The sequence below is a fragment of the Gorilla gorilla genome, chromosome 21 (genome assembly GCF_029281585.2).
Source record: "Gorilla gorilla gorilla isolate KB3781 chromosome 21, NHGRI_mGorGor1-v2.1_pri, whole genome shotgun sequence".
In the NCBI taxonomy this organism is placed as follows: domain Eukaryota; kingdom Metazoa; phylum Chordata; class Mammalia; order Primates; family Hominidae; genus Gorilla; species Gorilla gorilla.
Window position 1 is genome coordinate 57,210,733 of NC_073245.2, and position 25,712 is coordinate 57,236,444.

Below are 25,712 nucleotides of genomic sequence, written 5' to 3' on the forward strand. Positions count from 1 at the left end.
GCGTGGCAGCTACTATATTACCATCTCATAATAATACATTCATTACAGTTTTGAATGTGAAGCTTTCAAGATGCCATTTTGTTGTAGTTCTCTTGACAGTTTTTTCCCCAAAAGTATTTTAGCTATCTTAGTTTTGCAAGTATATATGTATTAGGCACTTAGGGATATATGTTAGAACTATCAGTTGCTTGTGTTTTACCACTTCTTATATCTTGGCTTGCTTTGACTTTATAAATGTTCTTCTCCCAAATGTATAGGTCCTATGGCAGTGTATACAAAGCTATTCATAAAGAGACCGGCCAGATTGTTGCTATTAAGCAAGTTCCTGTGGAATCAGACCTCCAGGAGATAATCAAAGAAATCTCTATAATGCAGCAATGTGACAGGTAAAGGCATGTGGGCTTCCTTTGGGGAGAATGTGGTTTTGAATTAGCTATGATTGTGTAGAGTTTGATACCTAGAGACACATTTACTCAGATATTTTGCAGAAGGGAGAATTCGATGGAATCACTGTGCATTTTCTTTTCAGAAAAAAAAATGATGATGATGGTTGTTTTTGTAGCTAAACCTCCGTAATTTTTATGCATGGTGTTTTTTTTTTTTTTTTCAATTTTTCTTTTTTTTTTTCTGAGACAAAGTCTCGCTCTGTCGCCCAGGCTGGGGTGCAGTGGTGCAATCTCGGCTCATTGCAACCTCCACCTCCCAGGTTCAAGCGATTCTTGTGCCTCAGCCTCTTGAGTAGCTGGGACTACAGGCATGTGCCACTACGCCCAGCTAATATTTTTTTATTTTTAGTAGAGATGGAGTTTCACCATATTCATCAGGCTGGTCTCAAATTCCTGACCATAAATGATCTGCCTGCCTCGGCCAGATCCCAAAGTACTGGGATTACAGGAGTGAGCCACCATGCCTGGCTTTTTTCTTTTCTTCAGTGAGCCCTTTTAGAAACTAGGAAGAAGAGGCAGAAGGTGGTGCTTGCTTTTTTTGTGTGTGTGTGATAATGATCTTTTTTACTTCCTATTGAGAAAACATTTCTGCAGAGATAGCTAAGAACAGATAATTCAAATGTTTTTTAGTTCTAGAAACCTTAGAATATCAGGTAAATCTATAAAAAAAGAGTAGTTATGTATATACTACTGTTTGTTCCTTCACATTAAAAAAAATTATTCTAGCTGAGAGTACCTACGTGTTTATTTTTGAGGAACTAAGATTTGTCAAATGTTGTAAGCAGGAAGTCAGACCAAAAGACAACCACAGAAAACCACGTGGTTTGCTCTGAAATTCCATGACAACATGGGTTGGTCACTGACAGAGCAGGCTTCCCCAGCACTATTTAGATTAGAGACAAACACAAAGTTAGGGGCAATGCCAGCTCTAGGGAGTTGAAGATGGGTGAGAAATTCTCTCAGTTGAAGCTGCATTCATTCTTCTGAAGGCTTTTTGGTCAGCAGATCAACTTAGCACCTGCTGTTTGCAAAACTTCTACATTAGGGTTTAGGTGGGGCTACCTACCAAAAAATTAGTCCAGAAGCCTTTCAGTCTCACAGACTTGGGAATGTAGTCCCTTCTTTTTTCTCTCCCTCCTTTTTTTTTCCCTTCTATTTTTGTGATTACTGTCTACTGGATAAAATCCCCATTTTTCTTGATTGGATTGACCAGATGAAGGTGGCAGTTTTCCATTTGCTCCTTTTTCAGATACAATTTGGAAGTTTTTTCCATTTGGCAAATTGGGACTTTGTCACTTTCGATAGACTGTGCGGGAGTTGTGTTCCAAACAGAGTATGGAAATGTCTTTAATTAAAGAAGAGATATTTTCAAGCGTCTACTCTGTGCTAAGCACTGTAAGGAATACAGTGAAATACAGAGCAGAGTCCTTGTGCTTTGGGAGTTTATAGACTAATTGGACAGGCTAAGTATATATATATGTAGAGGAGAATCTAGCCAACAGTGCAAGTCTATAGAGAACATATTCCAGTAGTAAATACTTGATAGTAATGGCCTACAGTATTTAACTCCTGTCAGTACTGTATTACAGGGAGAGTAAATGTGTTGATATTTACCTTAGACACTTTTTTCATTAATATTTAATGTGTGTGTGTGTTTTGCTGTCCTTGTCACTGGCATGTTTCCCAAGGTTTGAAGAGGAAATTCTAAGAGTTCTGAGTTAATGAAGCCAATTTGGTTTTAACATCAGTTGTTATGAAACTTCATTTGGCCATGATAACAATCTAGCCAGTTAAAGCTGGCAGCTCTCAGAGGGCACATTATTTTATTTTAATAGGATATTTGATTTTTCTCTGAAATTTCTTGTTTGGTATCTCTCTTCCAGCTTGAGACCTAAAATTCCAGGTTTGATCCTGAACATTTTTTCTTTATAATAGATTGTAGTGTGTGTATGTTTTTATTACAAAGTACATATGACTTCTTAGAAAAATTCGAATGAAAAGAAAAGAAAATCACTTTTCCCTTTGGAGAAATCATCATTTTTTCTTTTTTTTGAGACGGAGTCTCCTCACTCTGTTGCCCAGGCTGGAGTGCAGTGGCGCGATCTCGACTCACTGCAAGCTCCGGCTCCTGGGTTCATGCCATTCTCCTGCCTCAGCCTCCTGAGTAGTTGGGACTACAGGGCCCGCCACCATGCCAGGCTAATTTTTTTGTATTTTTAGTAGAGGCGGGGTTTCACCATGTTAGCCAGGATGGTCTCGATCTCCTGACCTCGGGATCTGCCTGCCTCGGCCTCCCAAAGTGCTGGGATTACAGATGTAAGCCACTGCGCCTGGCTGAAATCATCATTCTTAAATACTGCTTGATACACATATTCTTCCAAATCACTTTGGAGTGTTACAGTAATTACTGTTTTGTAGCCTGCTTTTTTGTTTGTTTGTTTGTGTAAACACAATATCTTCTCATGTTATCACATACTCTATAACATTTTTCATGGATTCATGATATTTTATTATATGGCTATAGCATTCTTTGTTTTTTTTTGAGATGGAGTCTTGCTCTGTCGCCCAGGCTGGAGTGCAGTGGCATGATCTCGGCTCGCTGCAACCTCCACCTCCTGGGTTCAAACAGTTTTCCTGCCTCAGCCTCCCGAGTAGCAGGGACTACAGGTGCACACTGCCACGGCTGGCTAATTTTTTGTATTTTAGTAGAGACAGGGTTTCACCATCTTGTGCAGGCTGGTCACGAACTCCTGAGCTCAGGCAATCCGCCCGCCATCGGCCTCCCAAAGTGTTGGGATTACAGGTGTGAGCCACTGCACCTGGCCCTGTATCATTATTTCTTAAATAAACTCCCTAATGTTGGATGGACATTTAGATGATATCTAAATTTCCACTTTTGTCAATAGTGCTATGATGGTAACTGTTACTTTTTGAACATTTATAATTCTTTTTTGAGGATAAATTGTAGACATAGAAATGCTGGTTAAAGAACCCACCAAGTTTTTTATACTTTTGTGATTTATTACCCTCCAGAAAAGCTATACCATTTTGCATTCTTATCAGGAGGTTGTCCATTTTATCCTTAACTATGAATAATTGATCTTTCCAGATGAGGAATTAATTTGTATATACTTACTAGCATGAATTAAGAGATATTTGAAGGCCATTTTATTAATTTGTATTGTCTCTCTCTCTCTAGCCCTCATGTAGTCAAATATTATGGCAGTTATTTTAAGAACACAGACTTATGGATCGTTATGGAGTACTGTGGGGCTGGTTCTGTATCTGATATCATTCGATTACGAAATAAAACGGTAGGTTTACCTTCTAGAACAATGCAACTGAACTAGTTTCTTATGCCGTCTTCTTTTCTCTGCCTCTTTTTCAGGGCATTCTCCTACTAGAGAGACGACTGTCAGATTTCCCCTTTTCCATGGTTATTTTCCGTCTTTATTCTTTTATGTCTCCTAAGTGTGACAGCTTTTTTTTTTTTTCAAGAGACAAGAGTCCCCTGTCACCCAGGCTGGAGTGTAGTGGCACAGTCATAGCTCACTACAGTCATAGCTCTACCTCCTGGGCTTCAGTGATCCTCTCACTTCAGGCTCCTGAGTAGCTGGGACTACAGGCGTGTGCCACCATGCCCAGCTAATGTTTTGTTTTGTTTTTTAATTTTTTTTTTTTTGTGGAGACGGGGTCTCACTATGTTGCCCAGGCTGGTTTCGAACTCCTGGCCTCAAGCAATTTTCCCACCTCGGCCTCCCAAAGTGCTGGGATTACAAGTATGATCCCCCCCCATGCCTGGCAATGTGGCAGTTTTGACACCAATTTAGTCCAGTGATTTTTAGCATGCTTTGGTTATTTCTTACTGGGAAGAAAATAACTGTTAGATCTTAGTTATAGAATGAATTTTAAATGTTTAAATTTGGATTTGGATTTGGGTTTCTGCTTCTACCTAGCATGTTCACAAATTAAATTCCTGTATTTCCTGTTAATCAGAGAATAATCCCCTTATGAAAGATTATTTGCTGATACTGTGGTTGCAGTATAAGACCTAGGAGTCATGGGTTCTAGTTCTGGTTCAGTTACTTAATCTCTTTATGTATTCATTCAGTAAATATTTCTTGAACACTGTTTTAGGCCTGAAGGATCTAATAGTAAATAAAACAGATGACACCTCTGCTGTCATGGTAGTGTACTTCGGAATAGGGCAACAAAAGCAAATTAATGGTAACTATTAATAGAAAAGATATAATAATGATATATACTATGAGGAAAATGAATGAGGATGAAGTGATGGTAAAGTTGTGGAGACTGGTGGGCTATTTTAGAGTAGATAGTTGAGGAAGGTCACTCAGAAGTGGTGACGTTTACAGGAAGACTCAAATGACGAAAAGGAGCTAAGAGTCCTGAAGGAACATTGTAGGTGGGCAGTAACCAGTGCAAAGACCTTGAGGCTGGAATGAGTTTGGCATGTCTGAGTGATAGAAGGGCTACCATGACTAGAAGGGAATAGGCAAAGAAGAAGCTGTAGGAGATGAGGTTTGACAGGTGGGCAGGGCTAGATTGTATTGGATATTGTAGGTCATGGGAATGAGTTTGAATTTTATCCCAGGTATGATGGGAAACCATTGCTGGATTCTAAGCAAGTGAGCAAGCCATCTGATGTATGTTTTAGAAAGATAACTCTGGGGCTGGGTGTGGTACCTCATGCCTGTAATCCCAGCACTTGGGGAGGCTGAGGCGGAGGATTGCTTCAGTCTAGGAGTTTGAGGCCAGCCTGGGCAACATAGTGAGACCTCGTCTCTAAAAAAGAAAAAAGAAAAACAAAATTAGTCAAGTGTGGTGTCATGCGCCTGTAGTCCCAGCTAACTTTTGGGGTGTGATGGGGGTTGAAGTGGGAGGATTGCTTGAGCCCAGGAGGTTAAGGCTGCTGTAAGCTGTGATTGCGCCACTGCACTGCAGCCTGGGCAGCAGAGCAAGACTCTGTTTCAAAAAATAAAAAAGATAACTCTGACTTCTGGGTAGATTGTGGGTGGATAAGTGGAGAAGCAGAGAAAATCTTAGCCTGTAGTTTTTTTGTCTTAATAAGAAAAATAAGAATAATAATATCTGTATTACATATTTGCAAAGTTGGGAAAATTAACTTAAATATGTAAAAGTACTTTGTAAATTGTGAGGTGCTACACAAATTATAAGGTGAGGGTGTTTTAAAACTGAGTTATAACTTTTGGATTATTCATATACTATCTTCTTAATTTACATTATTCAGAATTAGTGTGTTTGCTTAATCAAATAGCAAGTTCTTTAGGAATAATATCCTAACATAAGATATATGTAAAGAAGTTCCAAAACTGGAATAATTTATTGAATTAAACATTGGATTTCAGGGCTTCTTATATGCAGCATTAAGTCAATTTATTTCAGGTATTTTAAACTAGCCCAAAATTAATTTTGATGGCACTTTTAGTTTTTTTTTTGCCATTGTAATAGTAGGTTATTATATTTAAGTAAATTTTAACTTAATTACTAAGTGCTGGTTTTTTTTTGTTGTTGTTGTTGTTGTTTTTTGTTTTTTTTTTTTGAGACAGAGTCTCCTCGCTCTGTTGCCCACGCTGGAGCGCAGTGGTGTGATCTCGGCTCAGTGCAAGCTCCGCCTCCCAGGTTCATGCCATTTTCCTGCCTTAGCCTCCCTAGTAGCTGTACTCCCTAGTGCAGGCGCCTGCCACCACGCCTGGCTAATTTTTTATGTATTTTTAGTAGAGACATGGTTTCACCGTGTTAGCCAAGATGGTCTCGATTTCCTGACCTCGCGATCTGCCTGCCTCGGCCTCCCAAAGTGCTGGGATTACAGGCGTGAGCCACCGTTCCCGGCCTAAGTGCTGATTTTTAATTACTACACGTTATTTTGCCAAATGTTATAACTCTGCCCTGTCCACCATGATATCCACTAGCCGCATGTGGTTATTAAGGACTTAAAATGTGGCTAGTCTGAACTGAGATATGCTGTAAATATAAATTATACACCAGAGTTTGAAGAATTATTGCCAGAAAAATTGTAAACAAAAATCTTTGATTTTTTCATATTGATGACATGGTGGAGTGATAATATTTTGGATAAATATGGTTAAGTAAAGCAGATTATCAAAATTAATTCTTTCTTTTTTTTTTTTTTTCAAAGATAGAGTCTTGCTCTGTTGCCCAGGCTAGAGTGCAGTGGTGTGATCATAGGTCACTGTATGTTGGAAATACTGGGCTCAAGTGATCCTCCTGCCTCAGCCTCCTGAGTAGCTGGGATTACAGCACCAGCCACTGCATCTGCTTGTTTCCTTTTTCAATGTGGCTACTAGAAAATTAAAAATTATATTTGTGGTTCCCATTATATTTCTATTAGGCAGTGCTACTTCAACTGATTAACTTAACTGGTTAGAATAAAGAGGTGGTAAGTCAAGTCATGAGCTTTGTTCTCTTCCACTATAGAAGGTACCCCAGACTCTAGCCTACTACCTTGCCAATAGTGTTTGCCTGGACTTTAGTGAAAGCTTTATCATTTCTCTCTGACCTTTGGCATAAATGACTTAACTTGTCTGTGCCTCAGCTTCATTATGTATAAAATGATGATGATAATAATAGTTCCTCTACCTCATTTAGTTGTTATAAGGCTGAAATGAGATTACATAGTGCTTGGCATGGATTAAAGACTTAGTAACGGTTAGCCTTTATTTATTTATTTATTTATTTGTTTATTTATTTATTTTTGAGACGGAGTCTGGCTGTGTCACTCAGGCTGGAGTGCACACAATCTCAGCTCACTGCAACCTCCACCTCCCGGGTTCAAGTGATTCTCCTGCTTCAGCCTCCTGAGTAGCTGGATTACAGGTGCCTGCCACCACACCCAGCTAATTTTTGTATTTTTAGTAGACACAGGGTTTTGCCATGTTGGCCAGGCTGGTCTTGAACTCCTGGCCTCAAGTGATCTGTCCGCCTCAGCCTCCCAAAGTGCTGAGATTACAGGCATGTGCCACTGTGCTTGACTTTTTTTCATATTATTAGCATATTACCTGGTGTTTATTAAATATTGATTGATAATATCAAAGGTGTCAAATTATGACATATTAATTGATTTTCATGACACTCTTAAAAGTTATATTCTTATTTTATAGATTGGGAAACAGGCTAAGAGAATAAGAGAAGGTCAGTAACTTACTTAAGTCACGTGAAAGTAGAGCCAAGAGTAAAAGCTACGTCTTCCTAGTCCCAAATCCTACAGTTTTTGCACCAGAGCACACTCCATTTCACATCTGAGTTGTTTGTCAGGAGGGGAACTGTGTAACAGTTTGTTGATAGATTGAGTTTGTTTAGGACTGGTGTTGGGTCTGCAGAAAGTCTATATTGGACAGATCAAATATTCTATACTAGTTTCTAGCATTCTCACTTCCATTTATTTATCATCATTCAACAGATATTTTTTTCGGTGCCTACTGTGTGCCAGGTGGCTTTATTGGTATTAGGGAAACAAAAGTAAACAAATCAGACATTTTTAGGAGCTTGTGTTTCTAACAGGGATGATACCACATACATAGATAAATAATGGGTAATATGTCAGATGGTAGTATACTGCAGTGACAAGGTAATTTAAGGGAATAGAGTATGAGCTAGAAATGGAGTAAGAAAGCCCTCTCCATTTTCTGAGGAGGTGATATTTGGGCAGATTACAAACTGAGGAAGCAAACTGGATAGACATCAGGATGAAGAGAATAGGCAGTTGAAAAGTCCCAGAAAGGGGAGTGTGCTTAGAGTGTTTGAGGAACAGCAAGGAAGCAAGCCCTTGTTGAAACAGATTGAGCAAGGTAGAAAGTGGTAAAAGATGAAGTTAAAGAGGTAGCTGAGAGCCAGATCATGGAAAGCCTTGGTAAGGACTTTTATTTTAAGTGGGTTAGGAAGACATTGGTAGGTTTTGACTCTGGCTTACATTTTAATTATAGCTTCTGTGTGGAAAATACATTGTAGAGTGTCAAGAGCAGAAGCAAAGAAGCCAGTCAGGAGATTATGAGAATAGTGCAGGCAGGACACGATGGTGACTTGGACCATGGTGATTACAGAGGGTGTATTTGGATATACAGTGTTTTGAAGATAGAGAAAAGTCAAGGATGACTTCAAGGTTTTTGACCAGAGCAACTGAAAGAATAAAGTTTCCTTTTACTGAGAGAGGGAGGACTGTGGGAGAAGTAGAGTAGGTTGGAAGGATCAGAGGGAGAGGGGTAAGGTGATAGACATAGAGTTTGATTTTGACATGTTATGCTTATGATGCTGGCTAGGTATTCTAGTTGGAGATACATAAATCTGATTGAGGGGAGATCTGGTATGGAAATATAGCCTTGGGAGTGGTCAGTGTATCTATGGTATAAGCAGTCAAATGCTGTTCACAGGTTGAATAAGATCTGTTTATATTAAAGAAAGGTTTGGATCTGATTTTTTCTCCTTTTTCTAATGCGCTGATGTAAACTGATAGAATTTGAACTTCTTATTCTTTTTTCAGTTAACAGAAGATGAAATAGCTACAGTATTACAGTCAACTCTTAAGGGACTTGAATACCTTCATTTTATGAGAAAAATACACCGAGATATCAAGGCAGGAAATATTTTGCTAAATACAGAAGGACATGCAAAACTTGCAGATTTTGGGGTAGCAGGTCAACTTACAGTAAGTAAAAATATTACTTGTATTGATAATTTTCATTTCTGTCCTGAGAAGCAGTTCCTTTTATTTACCTATTTTTAAAATATAATACTTGACTTAATTGTATTAGTAAAAAATCACAGAATCTGCCAATAGGTTACAAAAGAGCTAGTCAGTGGGTTATTTTAGATCTTTTCCTGGGGTTCAGGTCACATAGCTTAACTTTGTTCAACTTTTATGAAGATGAAAAGTAAAGCAAGAAATGATAGATTACTCTAGTGCACTACATCAACATATTTATAAAAGGAAGAAAAATTAAGAGGAAGAAAAATTAAGTCCAAACTGCTTTCCTTGACTAAGACATAACATCATCTCATTCAACTTCCAGGTAGTACTTGGCAGTTACTGTACTGAAAACACTCTGTTCGTTTGAGTCCAGGATACAGTCTCTTGATTCTTCTCCTGCCTAACTAGTGCATGGAAGTGAAAAAAGAAAAAAAAAAAACTTGTTTTCAAAATAGGAAGTCTAGAATTATTTGATTCTACATAAGTATATATGAAAGTATATATAGAAAAATAGAAATAGTTCTAGATAGGTATACTCTAAAATTTGCAAAAATATTACGTATCAAGTGGTTTTCTTGGGCGGTAGAATGAATATATATAATGTGTGTTTAGAACTGGTGTTATGTATGGTTTTTTTTTTTTATTTTTATTTTTTATTGTAAGTCTGCCTGGGACATGTTAGGGAGCCTCAGGTATTGTAACAGCACAGAAATTGCTTTGATATTTAAAATAAATCAGAACCTTATTCAGTATTATGATTTGTGGGCTCTCCAAAAGGTTTTGTTGTTAACACAAAAGTAAACAGTACCAGACAATATTACCTAAACCACAGTCTTAGTCAGGAAACCAAATTGAAAAAATACACCCTCTGATGGTCTATAAAATAATATAATATTGGCCGGGTGCAGTGGCTTATGCCTGTAATCCCAGCACTTTGGGAGGCTAAGGTGGGAGGATCACTTGAGGTTAGGAGTTCGAGACCAGCCTGGCCAACATGGTGAAACCCCGTCTCCACTAAAAATACAAACATTAGCCGGACATGGTAGTGCACGCCCGTAATCTCAGCTACTTGGGAGGCTGAACCTGGGAGATTGCGCCATTGCACTCTGCACTCCAGCCTGGGCAACAGAGTGAGACCCCATCTCAAAAAAAAAAAAATGTATGTATGTATGTATGTGTGTGTGTGTGTGTATATATATATATATATATATATATATATATATGCATTCCATTTAGTAATTTTAGTAATTGATTGATTACCCAATAATGACTTACAGCGTTCTTATTGCTATAATGCCTGCCTTGGCAGAATTTTTCTCCCCTTTTAATGTGTATAATTCAGTGTTTAGTATATTCACAAAATTGTGCAACTATTGCCAATGTCTAATTCCAGAACATTTTCATCATCCTCAAAATAAACTGTACCCTTTAGCTGTTAGTCCCCATTCTCCTCCCAGCCCTTGACAACCACTAATCTACTTTCTGTCACTATAGATTTGCATATTCTGAATATTTCATATAAATAGAATTATACATAATGTGCCCTTTTGTTTCTGGCTTCTTTTGTTTAACATAATGTTTTTGAGTTCATCCATGTTGTAACATGCATCAATTCTTCATTCCTTTTTATTGCTCAGTAATATTCCATTGTGGCTGTAACACATTTTGTTTACTTATTCATTAGTTGAATATTTAGATTGTTTCTGCTTTTTGGCTGTTAGGAATAATGCTACTGTGAAATTTGTGTACAGGTTTTTACGTGAACCTTTGTTTTCATGTGATACACAGAGTTGCTGGGTCACATGGTAACTCTGTGTTTAATTTTTTAAGGAACTGCCAAACTGTTTTCCAAAGTGGCTCACCATTTTGTGTTCCCTGCTGATGTATGAGAATTCCAACTTCTCTGCATCCTCACCAACATTTTCTTTTTTGTGTTTTTGATTATAACCATCCTAGTGAGTATGAGGTAGTATCTCTTTGTGGTCTTGATTTGCATTTTACTAATGACTAGTGATGTTGACTCATTTTTTCTGCTTATTGGACATTTGTGTATCTTTGGGAAAATGTCTATTTAAATCTTTTGCACATTTTTAGTTGGGTTATTTACCTTGTTATTGTTGAATTGTAAGAGTTCTTTATATATTTTAGATATAAGTCTCTTATGTACATGATTTGCAAATATTTTCTCTCATTCTGTGGGTTGTCTTGAAGGTGTCCTTTGAAATACAAAATTTTTAAATTTTGGTCGTGTCCAGTTTCTTTTTTCTTTTGTTGCTTGTGCTTCTGGTGTCACATCTAAGAAATCATTAGCTAATGCAGGGTCCTGGAGATTTACTCCTATGATTTCTTTGAAGTGTTTAATGGTTCTAGCTCTTATGTTTAGATCTGTAATCTGTTTTGAGTTAGTTTTCATGGTGTGAGATAGGCATCCAATTTCATTCTTTTATATGTTGATATGTAGTTGTTCCAACATTTGTTGAAAAGACTGTTTTTTCTTTGTTGAAATGTATGAGTTTGTTTCTATGCCTTCAATTCTATTCCATTGACCTATATGTCTGTTCTTGCACCAGTTCTATGCTGTCTTGATTACTGTAAGTTTGAAGTAATTTTTGAAATTGGTTAAGTGTGAGTGTTCCAACTTTGTCCTTCTATTTCAAGATTGTTTTGGCTATTCTGGGTCCCTTGTATTTCCACATAAATTTTAGGATCAGCTTGTCAATTTCTGCAGAAAAGGCTGTTGGGATTTTGGTAGACATTATTTTGAATCGTAAATCAGCTTGAAAATACTGCCATTTTGGCAATATTGTCTTCCGATCTATGAACATAAGCTGTCTTTCCATTTATTTAGATTTTCTTTAATTCTTTTAGCAATGTTTTATAATTTGCAGTGTACAAGTTTTGCATGTATTTGGTTAAATTCATTCCTAAGTAGTTTGTACTTTTTGATGCTATTTTAAATGGATTTGCCTTATTTTCAGATTGTTCATTGCTAGTGTAACATACAATTGATTTTTGTATATTATCTTGTGTCCTGGCACCTTGCTGGACTTTTTTTTTTTTTTTTAATTAACTGTGAACATGTATGTTGTTTTGTTAAAAAAAAAAAAGAGATTTTTTTCCTTCACTAAAATAAACTGAAACTGTAGTACAAGATGATCTGACTTGGCTGTTGGTTGTGAAACCTCCAGTACTACTAAGTTTAGGCCCCTCTCCGGTCTCTTGTCTAGAGGCTGTAGGCCTTGTTGGCAGCTTTCTGGGAAGTGGTGGCGGTGGTGGCAGTGGGGATTGTTAACATGTTAATGCTCATTTAATGTTCCTGATTCACACCACCACCCACACTCTCTATAGTCTAGAGATCCTCGGTTTCACTCCCCAGAGAGTACACCTCCAGTCTAATGCCAGGGTGGGGCAAGGGAAGCCCACTAGTTGCTTGATGGGAGAGGAAGGTTTAGGGTGCTCAGCTGCTTCTTAACTCTTTCAACCCAGGCTTCCTATTTGGATGTCCGTTTTCACCCCTCTTTTCTCTGCCTGATGCCACCAATTTCTAAGCCTTTTGGAGGGGTTGGTGTTAAAATCAGGTCGTTTCCTAGTTTTCCTGGCGACTGACTGAGGATTCCATCTGATAGTCTGTTCAGTTAGTTACTATTGGGCCATCTGCTCTCCAGCTTTTAAAATTTTGTGGCTGTAGTTGTTTTCCCCTTTGTTTTTTTATTCTTGTAGATTTATTCTTAAAAAACAATCCTTTTAGTATCTTTTTGAGTGAGTTTTGAGAGATAGTGAAAGTAAAATGTATTTGCTCAAGCTGTCATCTTTACCCGAGACTCTGTAATATTATTTCTGGTGGCAACATGGGTATTTCATTGTATGGATATAGCATGATTTATTTAACTCTTTCCCTACAGTTGGATGTTGGGTGCCCATTAAGGTTGCTTAGAGTTTTCCCACCACTATAAACATAAACTCTGTGATTAACATTCTTGCAACTAAATTTTTCAGCATTTCCTTGAGTAAATCCTTAGGATAATTTATTTACATTGGAATCTGGGTCAGAAAATATGTGAATGTATATTGGCAAAGTGCTTTTGATGCATAGTGCTGAATTTCTTCTAGAAGTGAACAATTTCAGTTTCCAACTTCAGTATATAAATGTGCTCTTTTCCCCTCATATTTGCTAATGCTGAATGGGCAGTAACTTGTATCTTCCCTGCTATTTCTCAAAGCAGTTCACATATTTTTGCATTTAATTATTGGCCATTTATAAAAATTCGTTTGTAAATGTTCATTTTTGTGTGTGTCAGTTTTCCCAATTGAATGTTGTACTTTTTTTTTTTTTGGGAGACAGGGTCTTGCTCTGTCACCCAGCCTGGAGTGCAGTGGCACAATCACGGCTCACTGCAGCCTCAACCACCAGGCTTAGGTGATCCCCCCACCTTGGCCTCTTGGGTAGCTGGGACTACAGACGCACACCACCACCCCCAGCTAATTTTTAGTAGTTTTTGTAGAGACATAGTTTCACCATGTTGCCCAGGCTCGTCTCAAACTCCTGAGCTCAAGCAATCTGCCCCCCTTGGCGTGCCAAAGTGCTGGGATTACAGGTTTGAGCCATTGTGCCTGGCCGAGTGTTGCATCTTTTAAATAAATCTATTAAAAAAGATAAACTAAAAAAAATTTATGTTAAAATTGTTACTCCTATTTTGTATATGCTGAAATATCTTCTAGTTTACTAGTTGTCTTTTAATTTTGTTATGGCTTTTAAAAAAATACTACATAAGTTTCCAAATTTTATATAGAAAAATCCATCTACCTTTTATCTTATGGTTTCTGTCTTTGATGTCATGCTTAAAAAATCCTTTTCTCCTTAACATTATAGAATGGTTAATCTATGTTTTTTTTATTTTTTATTATTTTATTTTATTTTATTTTTTTTGAGACAAGGTCTTGCCCTGGCACCCAGGCTGGAGTACAGTGGCATGATCATGGCTCATTGTGGTCTCAAACTTCTGGGCTCAAGCAATCCTCTTGCTTCAGGCTCCCAAGTAGCTAGGACTACAGGTGTGTGCCACTTCGCCCAGTTAAAGTTTTAACATTTTTTATAGAGATAGGCTCTCCCTATTTTACCCAGGCTGGTCCGGAACTCCTGCGTCTGCCTCCCAAAGTATTGGGATTAGAGGTATAAGCCAGCACACCTGCTCTGTTGCTCAGGCTGGAGTGCAGTGGCATGATCATAGTTCACTGTAATCTTGAATTTCTGGGCTTAAGTGATCCTCCCACCTTAGCCTCCCAAGTAGCTAGGACTACAGGCATGTGCCACCATGCCTGGTAATGTACTGTTTTGTTTTGTTTTTTTTTTTGAGACAGTCTCGCTCTGTCACCTAGGCTAGAGGACAGTAGCGCAATCTTGGCTCACTGTAACCTTCGCCTCCCAGGTTCAAGTGATTCTCGTGCTTCAGCCTCCCGAGTAGCTGGGATTACAGGTACCTGCTACCACACCTGGCTAATTTTTTGTACTTTTAGTAGAGACGGGATTTCGCTATGTTTCCCAGGCTGGTTTCGAACTCCTGAGCTCAGGCAATCTGCCCACCTCTGCCTCCCAAAGTGCTGGGATTATAGGCATGAGCCACCCTGCCTGAGTGTCTAATGTACTTTTTTAAAGTATTCTTTGGGCTTTGTTTTTTATGTTTAAAATTTCAACTTATTTGAACTTATTTTGGTGAAAGTATAAGGTAGGCATTTAAGTGTAGAGTTCTACAAATGACTAGATTCCCAGTGCTTTTTTTTTTCATAATCTATTCTTTGCTTGCTGATTTTAAATGACATTTTAATCATAAATCATATGTATATGTGGTATATATAACAGATTATTATATATACATATATATGATATATATGTACACACACACACACATACATATACACATATGCCATAGTGAACTTCTGGATTTTATATTTTTTTATTGCTATGCTATTGTACTAATATAACTTTATAATACAAATCTAAGTGGGGTTAGTGTACACTCATTGCTCTTATTAATTTTCAAAAACTTTCTAGCTATCCAAGTAACCATTTCTAATTGAAATAATCCAGTGAAAACAATTTTGACTAGCACCGTTTGAAAACACCCTTGCAAATTTGAAGTTTCAGAGCTAAGGAAATGACTAAGCAGTAAGTTAGTTCCTGTGTTAGTTTTTTAGATAGGACTGACAATGAGATTGATTTAAATGACCTGTCATTTGCTTCTGACTGGCATAGCCTAAATCACAGGCATTTCAGAAGGAATATCAGTGATGATGATCGGAAGTCCTTTTTCATATTTAGTTCTGTTTAAAAATTCTTCTTTTGCTGGGCACTGTGGCTCATGCCTGTAATCCCAGCACTTCGGGAGGCCGAGGCAGGTGGATCACCTGAGGTCAGGAGTTCGAGACCAGCCTGGCCAATGTGGCGAGACCTTGTCTCTACTAAAAATACAAAAATTAGTCGGGCATGATGGTGGGCGCCTGTAATCCAAGCTACTTGGGAGACTGAGTCAGGAGAGTCGCTTGAACCCCGGGGGCGGAGGTTGCAGTGAGCCAAGATTGTGCCTCTTCACTCCAGCCTGGGCAGAAGATCAAAACTCTTTCTCAAAAAAAAAAAAAAAAATCCTTCTTTTGCTAAAACATAGGAACTGTAGGAAGGTTCTCTTTCAGTAGGGCCATGCCATCCTGAGAAAGTATGCAAGTGGTTATTTGCTGTAATGTGTACTGTATCCACATATTCTTCTTTAGCCCATAAACTAAGATATTTTGTATATTATTTTTTATATATCAAGTTTAAAATTTTTTTATTGCACATGTATGCTCATATAAACCTTCAGAATGTTACAGATGTATACAGGATAGACAGTAAAAATCTTTAGTGATTCTGCCTACTAGATATAATTAATGGTTTGGTGTGTATTACTCCAGATTTTTTGTGCTATGATATAACAACGTTTCATATTATTGGTTATTGTTTTATTATTGTTATGATCATCATTATTATATGTATTTTCCTTTTACAAAAACAGGGCTATATTATATATAATTGTACAGCTTTTTTTTGCTTTGTAATGTATGTTGTGCATTTTTTTCGTGCTAGGAAAAGGTATATATCTTCATTTTTTTTCTTTTTAATATGGTGTTTCAGTATATGGTTATTTATTATATTTAACTTACTATCTTTTGATGATCATTTGAGTTGTTTCCTTTTCCTCCTCATCTCCTCCATTACAGACATTTCTACAGTCTTTGTGCATATCGTTTGAGATACTTGAACATAAGATAGATTTCAAGAAATAGATTTGGATCAAAGGATATGAATATTTAAAAGTTGAATAAATATTGCCAACTTATGTACTAAAATGTACCAATTTATACTACAGTAACATTTTATTTCGGTGCCTGATTTTCTATGCTATTATCAGCATTAATTATTAATTTAAACTTTTTTGTCAGTCATTTTAGTTTTTGTTTTAATAATTGATTGAGAATCTTTTTGTGTTTCTTTGTCATTTGAATTTCTTCTATGCCTGCTTGATCATGCTCAGAGTATGGTTTTTATATGTATTTCAAGTACAAGGCATTTTTTTATTGTTGGAAAAGGCTCTTTTTCTCAGTAGTTTTTCTTTTTTTTCTTCTTTTTTTTTCTGTAGACTTCCTCTGTGGACATCTCAGTAGTTTTAAGCTTAGTGTCAGTCTCTCTCCCTTTCTATTTTAGGATACCATGGCCAAGCGGAATACAGTGATAGGAACACCATTTTGGATGGCTCCAGAAGTGATTCAGGAAATTGGATACAACTGTGTAGCAGACATCTGGTCCCTGGGAATAACTGCCATAGAAATGGCTGAAGGAAAGCCCCCTTATGCTGATATCCATCCAATGAGGGTAAGAAAGTGGTCAGAAAGCCAGTGGGGTGGTTAGTTACTGATCATCATTAAAAAGTTAAGTTCAAGCCAGGTGTTGTGGCTCACACCTGTAATCCCAGCACTTTGGGAGGCTGAGGTGGATGGATCACCAGAGGTCAGGAGTTCGAGACCAACCTGGCCAACATGGTGAAACCTTGTCTCCACTAAAAATACAAAAATTAGCTGGGTGTGGTGGCGTGCGCCTGTAATCCCAGCTGCTTGGGAGACTGAGGCATGAGAATCGCTTGAACTCCGGAGGCAGAGGTTGCAGTGAGCTGAGATCATGACACTGTACTCTAGCCTGGGAGAGAGAGTGAGACTCCATCTCAAAAAAAAAAAAAAAAAAAAAAAGTTCAATGGCTTACTTGTTTAAGTTGCAAACAATAAATGAATTATGTGTAATTTGTAAGTGTCGCTATAGATGATACACCTCTACTGACTCTAGTTGTAGTCATTAATTAATTTAAGTGTGTTCCACCCCTCTCCATTCTAGAGGTTGTGTATTGATAGCCCTCTGGCAGGACATAGGCCATAGAAATGCTTAGTTTGATTTGTGCTACTCTCTCTCTCTCTCTGTCACTCACTCATTTTGAATAGTTTAGACAACCACATTTTAACATGTCAACATTCATTAGAGCTGAGTAGTGGTTGTCTCCTTTATACAGAGTATGAACTTTCTACTTTATCAGTCTCCATGATTCCCTGTTGTGTCACCAAGTATTAGCTGCCACTTATTACAGTATTTCTCTAATGTTTTTCTTATAATAGTGTTAAGAAGAAAGCAAACTGTATTTTTGAACTCATGTCACTGAAACCCAGCCTTGTTCATTTTTTGTCTTTCTTCTGCCTGGCCCCTATAGGTGTTTGAATTTGTAAGTTTTGGTTTGTAGATCCCCAGATCCTCTTCATCTGGAGGCTGTGTACTCTCCAACCCCTGTCTCCTTCTAGAATGTTAAGGGCCCATAGAATGCATCTCCAGTGAAGCTCTTCCAGTGCTCACACCCTAAGCAGTTCCCAGGCTTAACTGTCCCAGAACCCTTCATCACAGCACTGTTGTAATACACCCCCCCCCCGCCAACCCTGCCTTCCTCAGGGGCTCTGTGGTCCTCTCCATCCTTCCTTACCACAGCTCTTCCTCTTCTCTGATTAATTAATTCTCCTATTAAAAGACTTATACAAATTCATGTTCCCAAGGTAAGTCCTCCCTCTTTTTTGGGAGAAGGAGTGAGGAGATTTACTAGTTACAATTTTAGATTTAAAGAATATAATTTAAGCTGCTGATTTGTATAGTGTTTTACTTTTCAAAAAACATGGCTTTTTTAAAATTGGAAATTTAATAAATAATAGTCTTATTTTTGGACATAGTAGAATGTAACTGCAACATAGTGGGCCAATTTTTAATTTTTCCCCCTCACACATGCGTTGATTTAGCTTAGTTTGGAAGTTAATGACCCCATTGTGATTTTTGGGACTTCTGGTTGATGACCTTATTGTGTAGTTGCTGCTGACATCTGGGGGTGGTAATAACTTTTAAGAGGCAGGGAAACTTGACAACTATGGGGCCAAGGTTATCTTTAGGATGTAGATACTCTTAGGTCTCGCCTTTCTACTTTGAAAGGCAATGTACTGTGGTTACCAAAATAATAATAATAAAAAAGCTTGATTGATGTTGTGAGGTTTAGGGAACAAGACCCATATATGAGAGAGGGAAAAGGAGAGAGGGAGATATATCAGGTTCTTTAACCATCAGATGCTTAGACTTTTGTTGGAATTTGGGTGAGCTTCTCAGTGGGTAAGTGAAAAATATTTACCAAGCTTCAAATGTAATTCCAGATGTATTTTTTATTGGAGCATTACTTTTATTTTACCAGATCTTTTTGTTTGTTTGTTTGTTCTAACCAGGCAATCTTCATGATTCCTACAAATCCTCCTCCCACATTCCGAAAACCAGAGCTATGGTCAGATAACTTTACAGATTTTGTGAAACAGTGTCTTGTAAAGAGCCCTGAGCAGAGGGCCACAGCCACTCAGCTCCTGCAGGTATGAATCACCCTGTGATGCCATCTCGCTCCATTTCATTTACATGCTGACCAAAAGATGCCATGAGGTCACCTACGTGGAGATAGTAAAGAAGTATAAGGCAGGCTGGGTGCAGTGGCTCACGCCTGTAATCGTAGCACTTTGGGAGGCTGAGGCAGGTATATTGCTTGAGCCCAGGAGTTTGAGGCCAGCCAGCATGGTGAAACCATGTCTCTACAAAAAGAATGCAAAAAATTAGCCAGGTGTGGTGGCGCATGCCTATAGTTCCAGCTACCTGGAAGGCTGAGGTGGGAGGTGGGAGAATCTCTTGATCCCAGGAGGTTGAGGCTGCAGTGAGGCATGATTGTGCTGCTACATTCCAGCCTGAGCAATAGAGTGAGACGCTATCTCGAAAAACAAAGTGAAAGAAGTTTAAGACATTCTCTACCTCTAGGGAGGTTTGAATCTATTTGAGTAGAAAAGAATGTTAAATCATCGAACAAGACAATAATGCAAGAAAATACAGGGCAGTATGGGATTAGAGAAAGGGAACTGACATTTAGTGAGTACCTGCTGTGCGCCACATACTTTGCACATGTGCCATTTAATCATCACATAGACCCTGTGAAGGGCGGGTATTATTTCAGTTTTATAAATAAAAAATGGAAACTTAGGGAGGTTTACTCATTTTGGGTCACTCAGCTGGTAAATAGCACAGTCAGTATTAGAACTTGAGCCTTTTTTATTCCAAAGCAGGGGTACCATCAAGTCTACCGAAGTCTGACAAAGAATTAAGAGCAGTGGTGGGTACTGTTGTAGTTCAGGGTGGGAGAAGGCCTCTTTGGACTGGAGATGCAAAAAGTGTTTTCCTGGAGGAGGTAGCTTCTAGGCCTGGTCCTTGAAGGACAGGTGGCATGTGGCAGGCAGTATGCTTAGTGGTTAGGAGCTTGGATCCTGGTCAGATTGCCCAGGTTTGAATCCTGGCTCCCAATTTACTAGCTTTGTGATCTTGGGTAAGTAACTTAATCTCTCTGTTCTTTTAGTTTTGTGATCTATGAAATGGGGATACAGTACCTGCCTCATGTGTTGTGATGATTAAATGATATAATGTGTGTTACTTTGAACAATGTTCACATGTATTGAAGACAGTATGGTATGAACGTGATAAATATTAGCTATTATAATTGGGCTAGGCCAACCGTTTGCAGTCATTTCAGACCCAGTGCCCCCTTTTTATAACCAATGTATATATTTAAAACTCTTATTACTTTTCTGGAATGAAACTCACATATAATAAAACCTTTTTATGCCCATAATTTAAAAAGAATCAATATTGTCTATGATGTGATGGAGAAAAATAAAGATAATTTATAATGAAATAATATGGCTTTCAACGTGCAGTTACTTCAGCCTGACCCAGTTTGCAGACATAATGAAATAGATACCTGTGCCTGGCATCATGAATGAGTTTAGATTTAAGAGCTGTAAGAAAATCAGAAACTAGCCAGGCGCAGTGGCTCATGCCTGTAATCCCAGCACTTTGGGAGGCTGAGGCAGGCGGATCACTTGAGGTCGGGAGTTCGAGACCAGCCTGGCCAACATGGTGAATCCCCATCTCTACTAAAACAATACAAAAATTAGCTGGGCGTGGTGGCGCATGCCTGTAATCCCAGCAGGAGGCTGAGGCAGGAGAAGCACTTGAACCTGGGAGGCAGAGGTTACAGTGAGCTGAGATTGTGCCACTGCACTCCAGCCTGGGCAACAGAGCAAGACTCCATCTCAAAAAAAAAAAACAAAGAAAAAGAAAAAGAAAAGAAAATCAGAAACTATGCCATTTAAGAAATACAGTAAAAAGAATGAGTGGACACTAGCATGAAACTGATGTTAAATAATAACAGGCCAGATTTATTTGTCTCTTATTACAGAAGGTGGAATATGATCTTACAGATTTTCTAAGTGGAAAGAACAAGGCAATATGATACTATTGCAAATGAGCTGGGTCTTATTTCTAAGTGGATTGCCAAATTCTTTTTCTACCTGGATGGGGTAGTGACAAAATGTTACGGAAATGTATCTCCTGTGTTGCATTCTGACCACATTTTGAGGTATACTGTCCATCTCTGGAGTTCTTACTTGGAACTTGTATCCTTTGATGGGTGATGGAGAACAGAGAATGGATTGCCAAGAAACAATGGGGACAATATTGGAGTAAGTTTGGAAGACAACAGGCAATTCCCCAAAAAGAATTTCCATATGTAACTTTCACAGCATAGATTTCTTACCACGTGCTACAAATACAAACAATAAAAACATATGATGGTATTAATATTAAAAACTTATAAAGCAATTTTTATTAATGAAATTCAGCAATACCCCTTTGTTTCAAGTATCTTTGGTGATTGAATAATATTTGGGTCAAAATCTGTTACATATATATGATCAGTTTTAGTATGTCTGCAGCAACTGCATTTTTGCACTAAAATCCTTTTTACCTAAATGTGTAGTTGGAAATGCTACCATAGAAAGAACAAGTCAGATGAGTAGATTTTTCAGTGATTTCTAAATAATTTCTTTATTCCATTAAGCTCCCCTCTCTAAAATCACCTCCCAAATCACTGGCCTTTTTGCATATCTCTTGAAAACATTTTTTTAGTATTATCTACTAAGGTGTATACACACCCTGAGACATTTGAAAAATGTGCAGAATCTGCCACAGTTCATGGTCATACAGGACAGTTCTGTACTTTGCAAAATTGCTAGTGTCCCATGCCATTTGTGCTCACCAGACATTGTGGCAGCTATAACATGTTCCCAACATGTTTGCACAAGTTCCTCCAGGAGATGATACTCCGTATTGAGAATCGCTAGATTTGACAGAGAGAAATGGCATAGGCATTTCAGCCAGGCTGAAAAAGATAGGCAAAGACTGAATTTGCTCTACTCAGTTATAAAGGGAGTGTGGTTTAGCTGTTGTCCGAAGCACAAAGACAAAGATCAGATTCATTGATTGATTCAACACATGTTATCCAGTACCTACTGTGTTCCAGGTACTGTTTTGGCACCGTCACCATATAAACTGTCTCCAGTATTTTCTACTTTGTTCTTTTAGCACCCATTTGTCAGGAGTGCCAAAGGAGTGTCGATACTGCGAGACTTAATTAATGAAGCCATGGATGTGAAACTGAAACGCCAGGAATCCCAGCAGCGGGAAGTGGACCAGGACGATGAAGAAAACTCAGTGAGTGGCAGCCATTGCTGTGGGCCTCAGACATTGATGCTTGTTATTTTATGATTGCCAAACCAGGTAAGATGAGTAGGAGGTATTGGATCAACTTGGAGCTGGAGATGCTTCCAGCGTAACTATGTCCTAACCTGGATCAACGCATGCTAGAGGGTTGTTGTATCTGTGCGTATTCTTCTCCCAGTGCTTCCTAAAACACTTTTAAATTTTACTCTTTGCCCCTCTATCTTTTACTCAATTTAACTTTTTATTTTAGAGAGAGAATGCTCAGGTCTGGGACTTGGCTTTTCATATCCTTTTGGGGAATCTGGGATCCATACTTAACATGTAGCTTTTACATTTATAGACTTCCTCACAACCCTGAGATTCCAAAGATGTTCACATGAGTTTCTTAGATCTATGTCGCAAAACTCTATTAAGAAGAGTAGAGGAGGAATTCCTTTAGGGTTAGATACACTGCTTATTATCACGTGGATAAATTTGTCTTCTTTGCTTAAGTAACAGCGCTTTCATTTCTGGAAGGTGAGTTTAGGACCTGAATAAGTGTTAAATCTCAAAATATTTTCACTAAGATAAGTAGTAGTTATTCAGAAAACTCAAAGTCTTTTGTCAAATTAGCCCCAATTTGAGATTGTATCCTTTTACAGGAAGAGGATGAAATGGATTCTGGCACGATGGTTCGAGCAGTGGGTGATGAGATGGGCACTGTCCGAGTAGCCAGCACCATGACTGATGGAGCCAATACTATGATTGAGCATGATGACACGTTGCCATCACAGCTGGGCACCATGGTGATCAATGCAGAGGATGAGGAAGAGGAAGGAACTATGAAAAGTAAGGCTCTGAGTAAATTCACTGACTTCTTAGACCAAGCATGCATATTTCAGAGAAGACAGATTCTCATGGTTCATGCAGGCTTAGCCTTGGGTTCTTTCTTTTGTCACAACCAAAGGAGTAGAAAACTTGGAGGTTTGCGATGGGGACAGGAGGTTTGGGGAGGGGGAAAGCTGGCCTGTGGAGTCAAAGTCAAGAAAGCATCAACAGTGAGAAAGAATTTTGCTTTTGAACCAGAGCAGCCATTTTCTCATTGAATGTTGTCATTATTTTCCTTCCTTACCTTGATCTTTGGAGACAAGCACATGCATTGTTTGATGCATAATTCCTGTCAAGGTGTAATGACATTCTGAGTTATTTACTGTACATACATCTTCAGTTTATTTTCATGACAGTTTGGGTCTAACCCAAGTTTACCAATACTGTCAGTCAATGAAAGATGACTGTACAAGTTGAAAAGTTCTATCCAGTTTCTTCTAGTTTAAACTCATCTCTGCTTCTCTCCATATCTGGCTGATCCTTTTTTGCCTGTGACTAGGCCTAACGTCTTGTGTTCAGCTCCTATCTTAGAGTGAAATTCTTGTGTCATTCAGTGCTCGTGGTGCTTTATGTTTCATCCCCTAAACTCAAGATTAAGGCACTCTAGAAATCCCATGTTTGATGATGTACAAATTATCAACTAAATGCCATGTACTAGATTGCCCTTCTCCTCCCCTCCTGTTTTAAAAGTAGCCAGTATGATTTGTTAGTAATGTTCATTTTGCAGTAAAGAGCTACTGACCTCTAGTTCTTTTCATTGACTCTGAGTACTAAATTGTCTACTTGTCTTAAGGGGTTTAATTATGTAGATGATTATAATCGCTGTGTAATACAACTAGGCCAACCTGTTAGTATGTGTTGTACTTGCACATGTTAGGGAAATTGTGCCCATTTTTATTTAAAGAATTAATTTTTTTCCAAATGTGATTTTCATAATTCAAATGCTAATTCATTGAGTTGTTTATTCTTTTCAGTTTCTGAACTTGGATAGTTTTAGCATGTCTAATGAGAAACATGCATCTTTTATTATAATCATGAAGAGAACTGTTTAAAAACCTAAGCAGTCACAGTCTGAGTAACATTAAATACAATTTGTTCACCGACAGTCTGTTGCAGATTTTGTAATTCTCCCTTTTGGATTACAGATTTGACAGATTTGCCACTTATTTTGAGATTTTTAAAAATTCCTTATTGTTTTAGGAGTTACTTAAATTTATCATTATGGAAAATTAAAACATACATACAATTACACAGAATAATATAATGACCCCTATAGACCTATATCACTCAGCTTCAGCAATGATCAACTCACTGCCCGTCTTATTTCAGCCCCACCTCACCAAAAAGCAATTAGTAAACACTTTGTAAAAGTATTCATTTTTAAGGCCACAAAAAGCAGTGAGAGGAGTAAGGGGTAAAAAAGATTCTTAAGGTAATGCAGGCTTCAAAGTCCTGATTTATAGGACATGCTATGACATCAGTGGTATTTTGGGCAAGATTTTTTTTTTTTTCTGATAATAACTCTAGAAAATAGTAAAATGAATTAATTCAAAGTAAATCTGAGTCATCATACCATTTCTTTATAATTGATTTTAAGTATTTATTTATTTAAGTTATTTTTTTTTTAACAGATAGGGTCTTGTTCTTGCCCAGGTTAGCATACAGTAGGTATGATCAGCTCACTGTAACCTTGATCTCCTGGGCTCAAGCTATCCTCCCACCTCAGTCTCCCAAGTAGCTGGAGTATGTATAGGTGTGCCCAGCTAATTTTTAAGTTTTTTGTAGAGACAGGGTCTTGCTATGATGCCCAGGCTGGTTTTGGGCTCCTGGTCTTAAGTGATCATCCTGCCTTGGCCTCCCAAAGTGCTGGAATTAGAGGTGTGAGCCACCTCTCCTGGCCTGATTTAATATTTAATATTGAGCCAGGTACAAGCCTGGGCTCAGATACTGATCTGTGTGGTGTTAGATAATTCACTTTCCTCCTATGGGTCTCAGTGCCCTAATCAGTAAAATTAAATTATTACTAAACTTGTTTATTTTCATTGTCCCTTATTCCTCTAATAGTCAACACATTTATAAAAATTGTGTAATTCATTACTTGCAGAACTGAAATTTCTAGAGGTTAAAATTTGTGAAAATGGATAGACTTTCATTTAGTTCCTTATTTGAACCTCTATGAAATGTTTATCCTTGGAAATTAAAATTATAAATGTTAAGGGAGGCTATGCATGTGTAGCAGGGAGTATATGGGATATGGGAACCCTCCTTACCTTCCTCTCTGTTTTGCTGTGAACCTAAAACGTCTCTAAATTTTTTTTTTTTTTGGAGACGGAGTCTCACTCTGTCACCCAGGCTTGGAGTGCAGTGGTGCGATCTTGGCTCACAGCAACCTCCACCTCCCGGGTTCAAGTGATTCTCCTGTCTCAGCCTCCCGAGTAGCTGTGACTACAGGTGTGTGCTGCCACACCTG

The 25,712-nt window shown here is 38.2% G+C and overlaps 1 protein-coding gene across 2 annotated transcripts in view; it reads left to right on the forward strand.

Moving 5' to 3' along the window:
• The window catches only part of STK4 (serine/threonine kinase 4), a 113,437-nt gene that overhangs the window by 11,706 nt on the left and 76,019 nt on the right, over positions 1–25,712 (forward strand). For both annotated transcript variants that reach the window (XM_004062218.5, XM_055373052.2), the window contains exons 3-9: positions 258–386; positions 3,646–3,760; positions 8,983–9,147; positions 16,922–17,089; positions 19,012–19,149; positions 22,238–22,366; positions 23,017–23,203. In XM_004062218.5, coding sequence (XP_004062266.1) covers positions 258–386; positions 3,646–3,760; positions 8,983–9,147; positions 16,922–17,089; positions 19,012–19,149; positions 22,238–22,366; positions 23,017–23,203 — 1,031 coding nt within the window. The remainder of the gene's footprint in view (positions 1–257; positions 387–3,645; positions 3,761–8,982; positions 9,148–16,921; positions 17,090–19,011; positions 19,150–22,237; positions 22,367–23,016; positions 23,204–25,712) is intronic.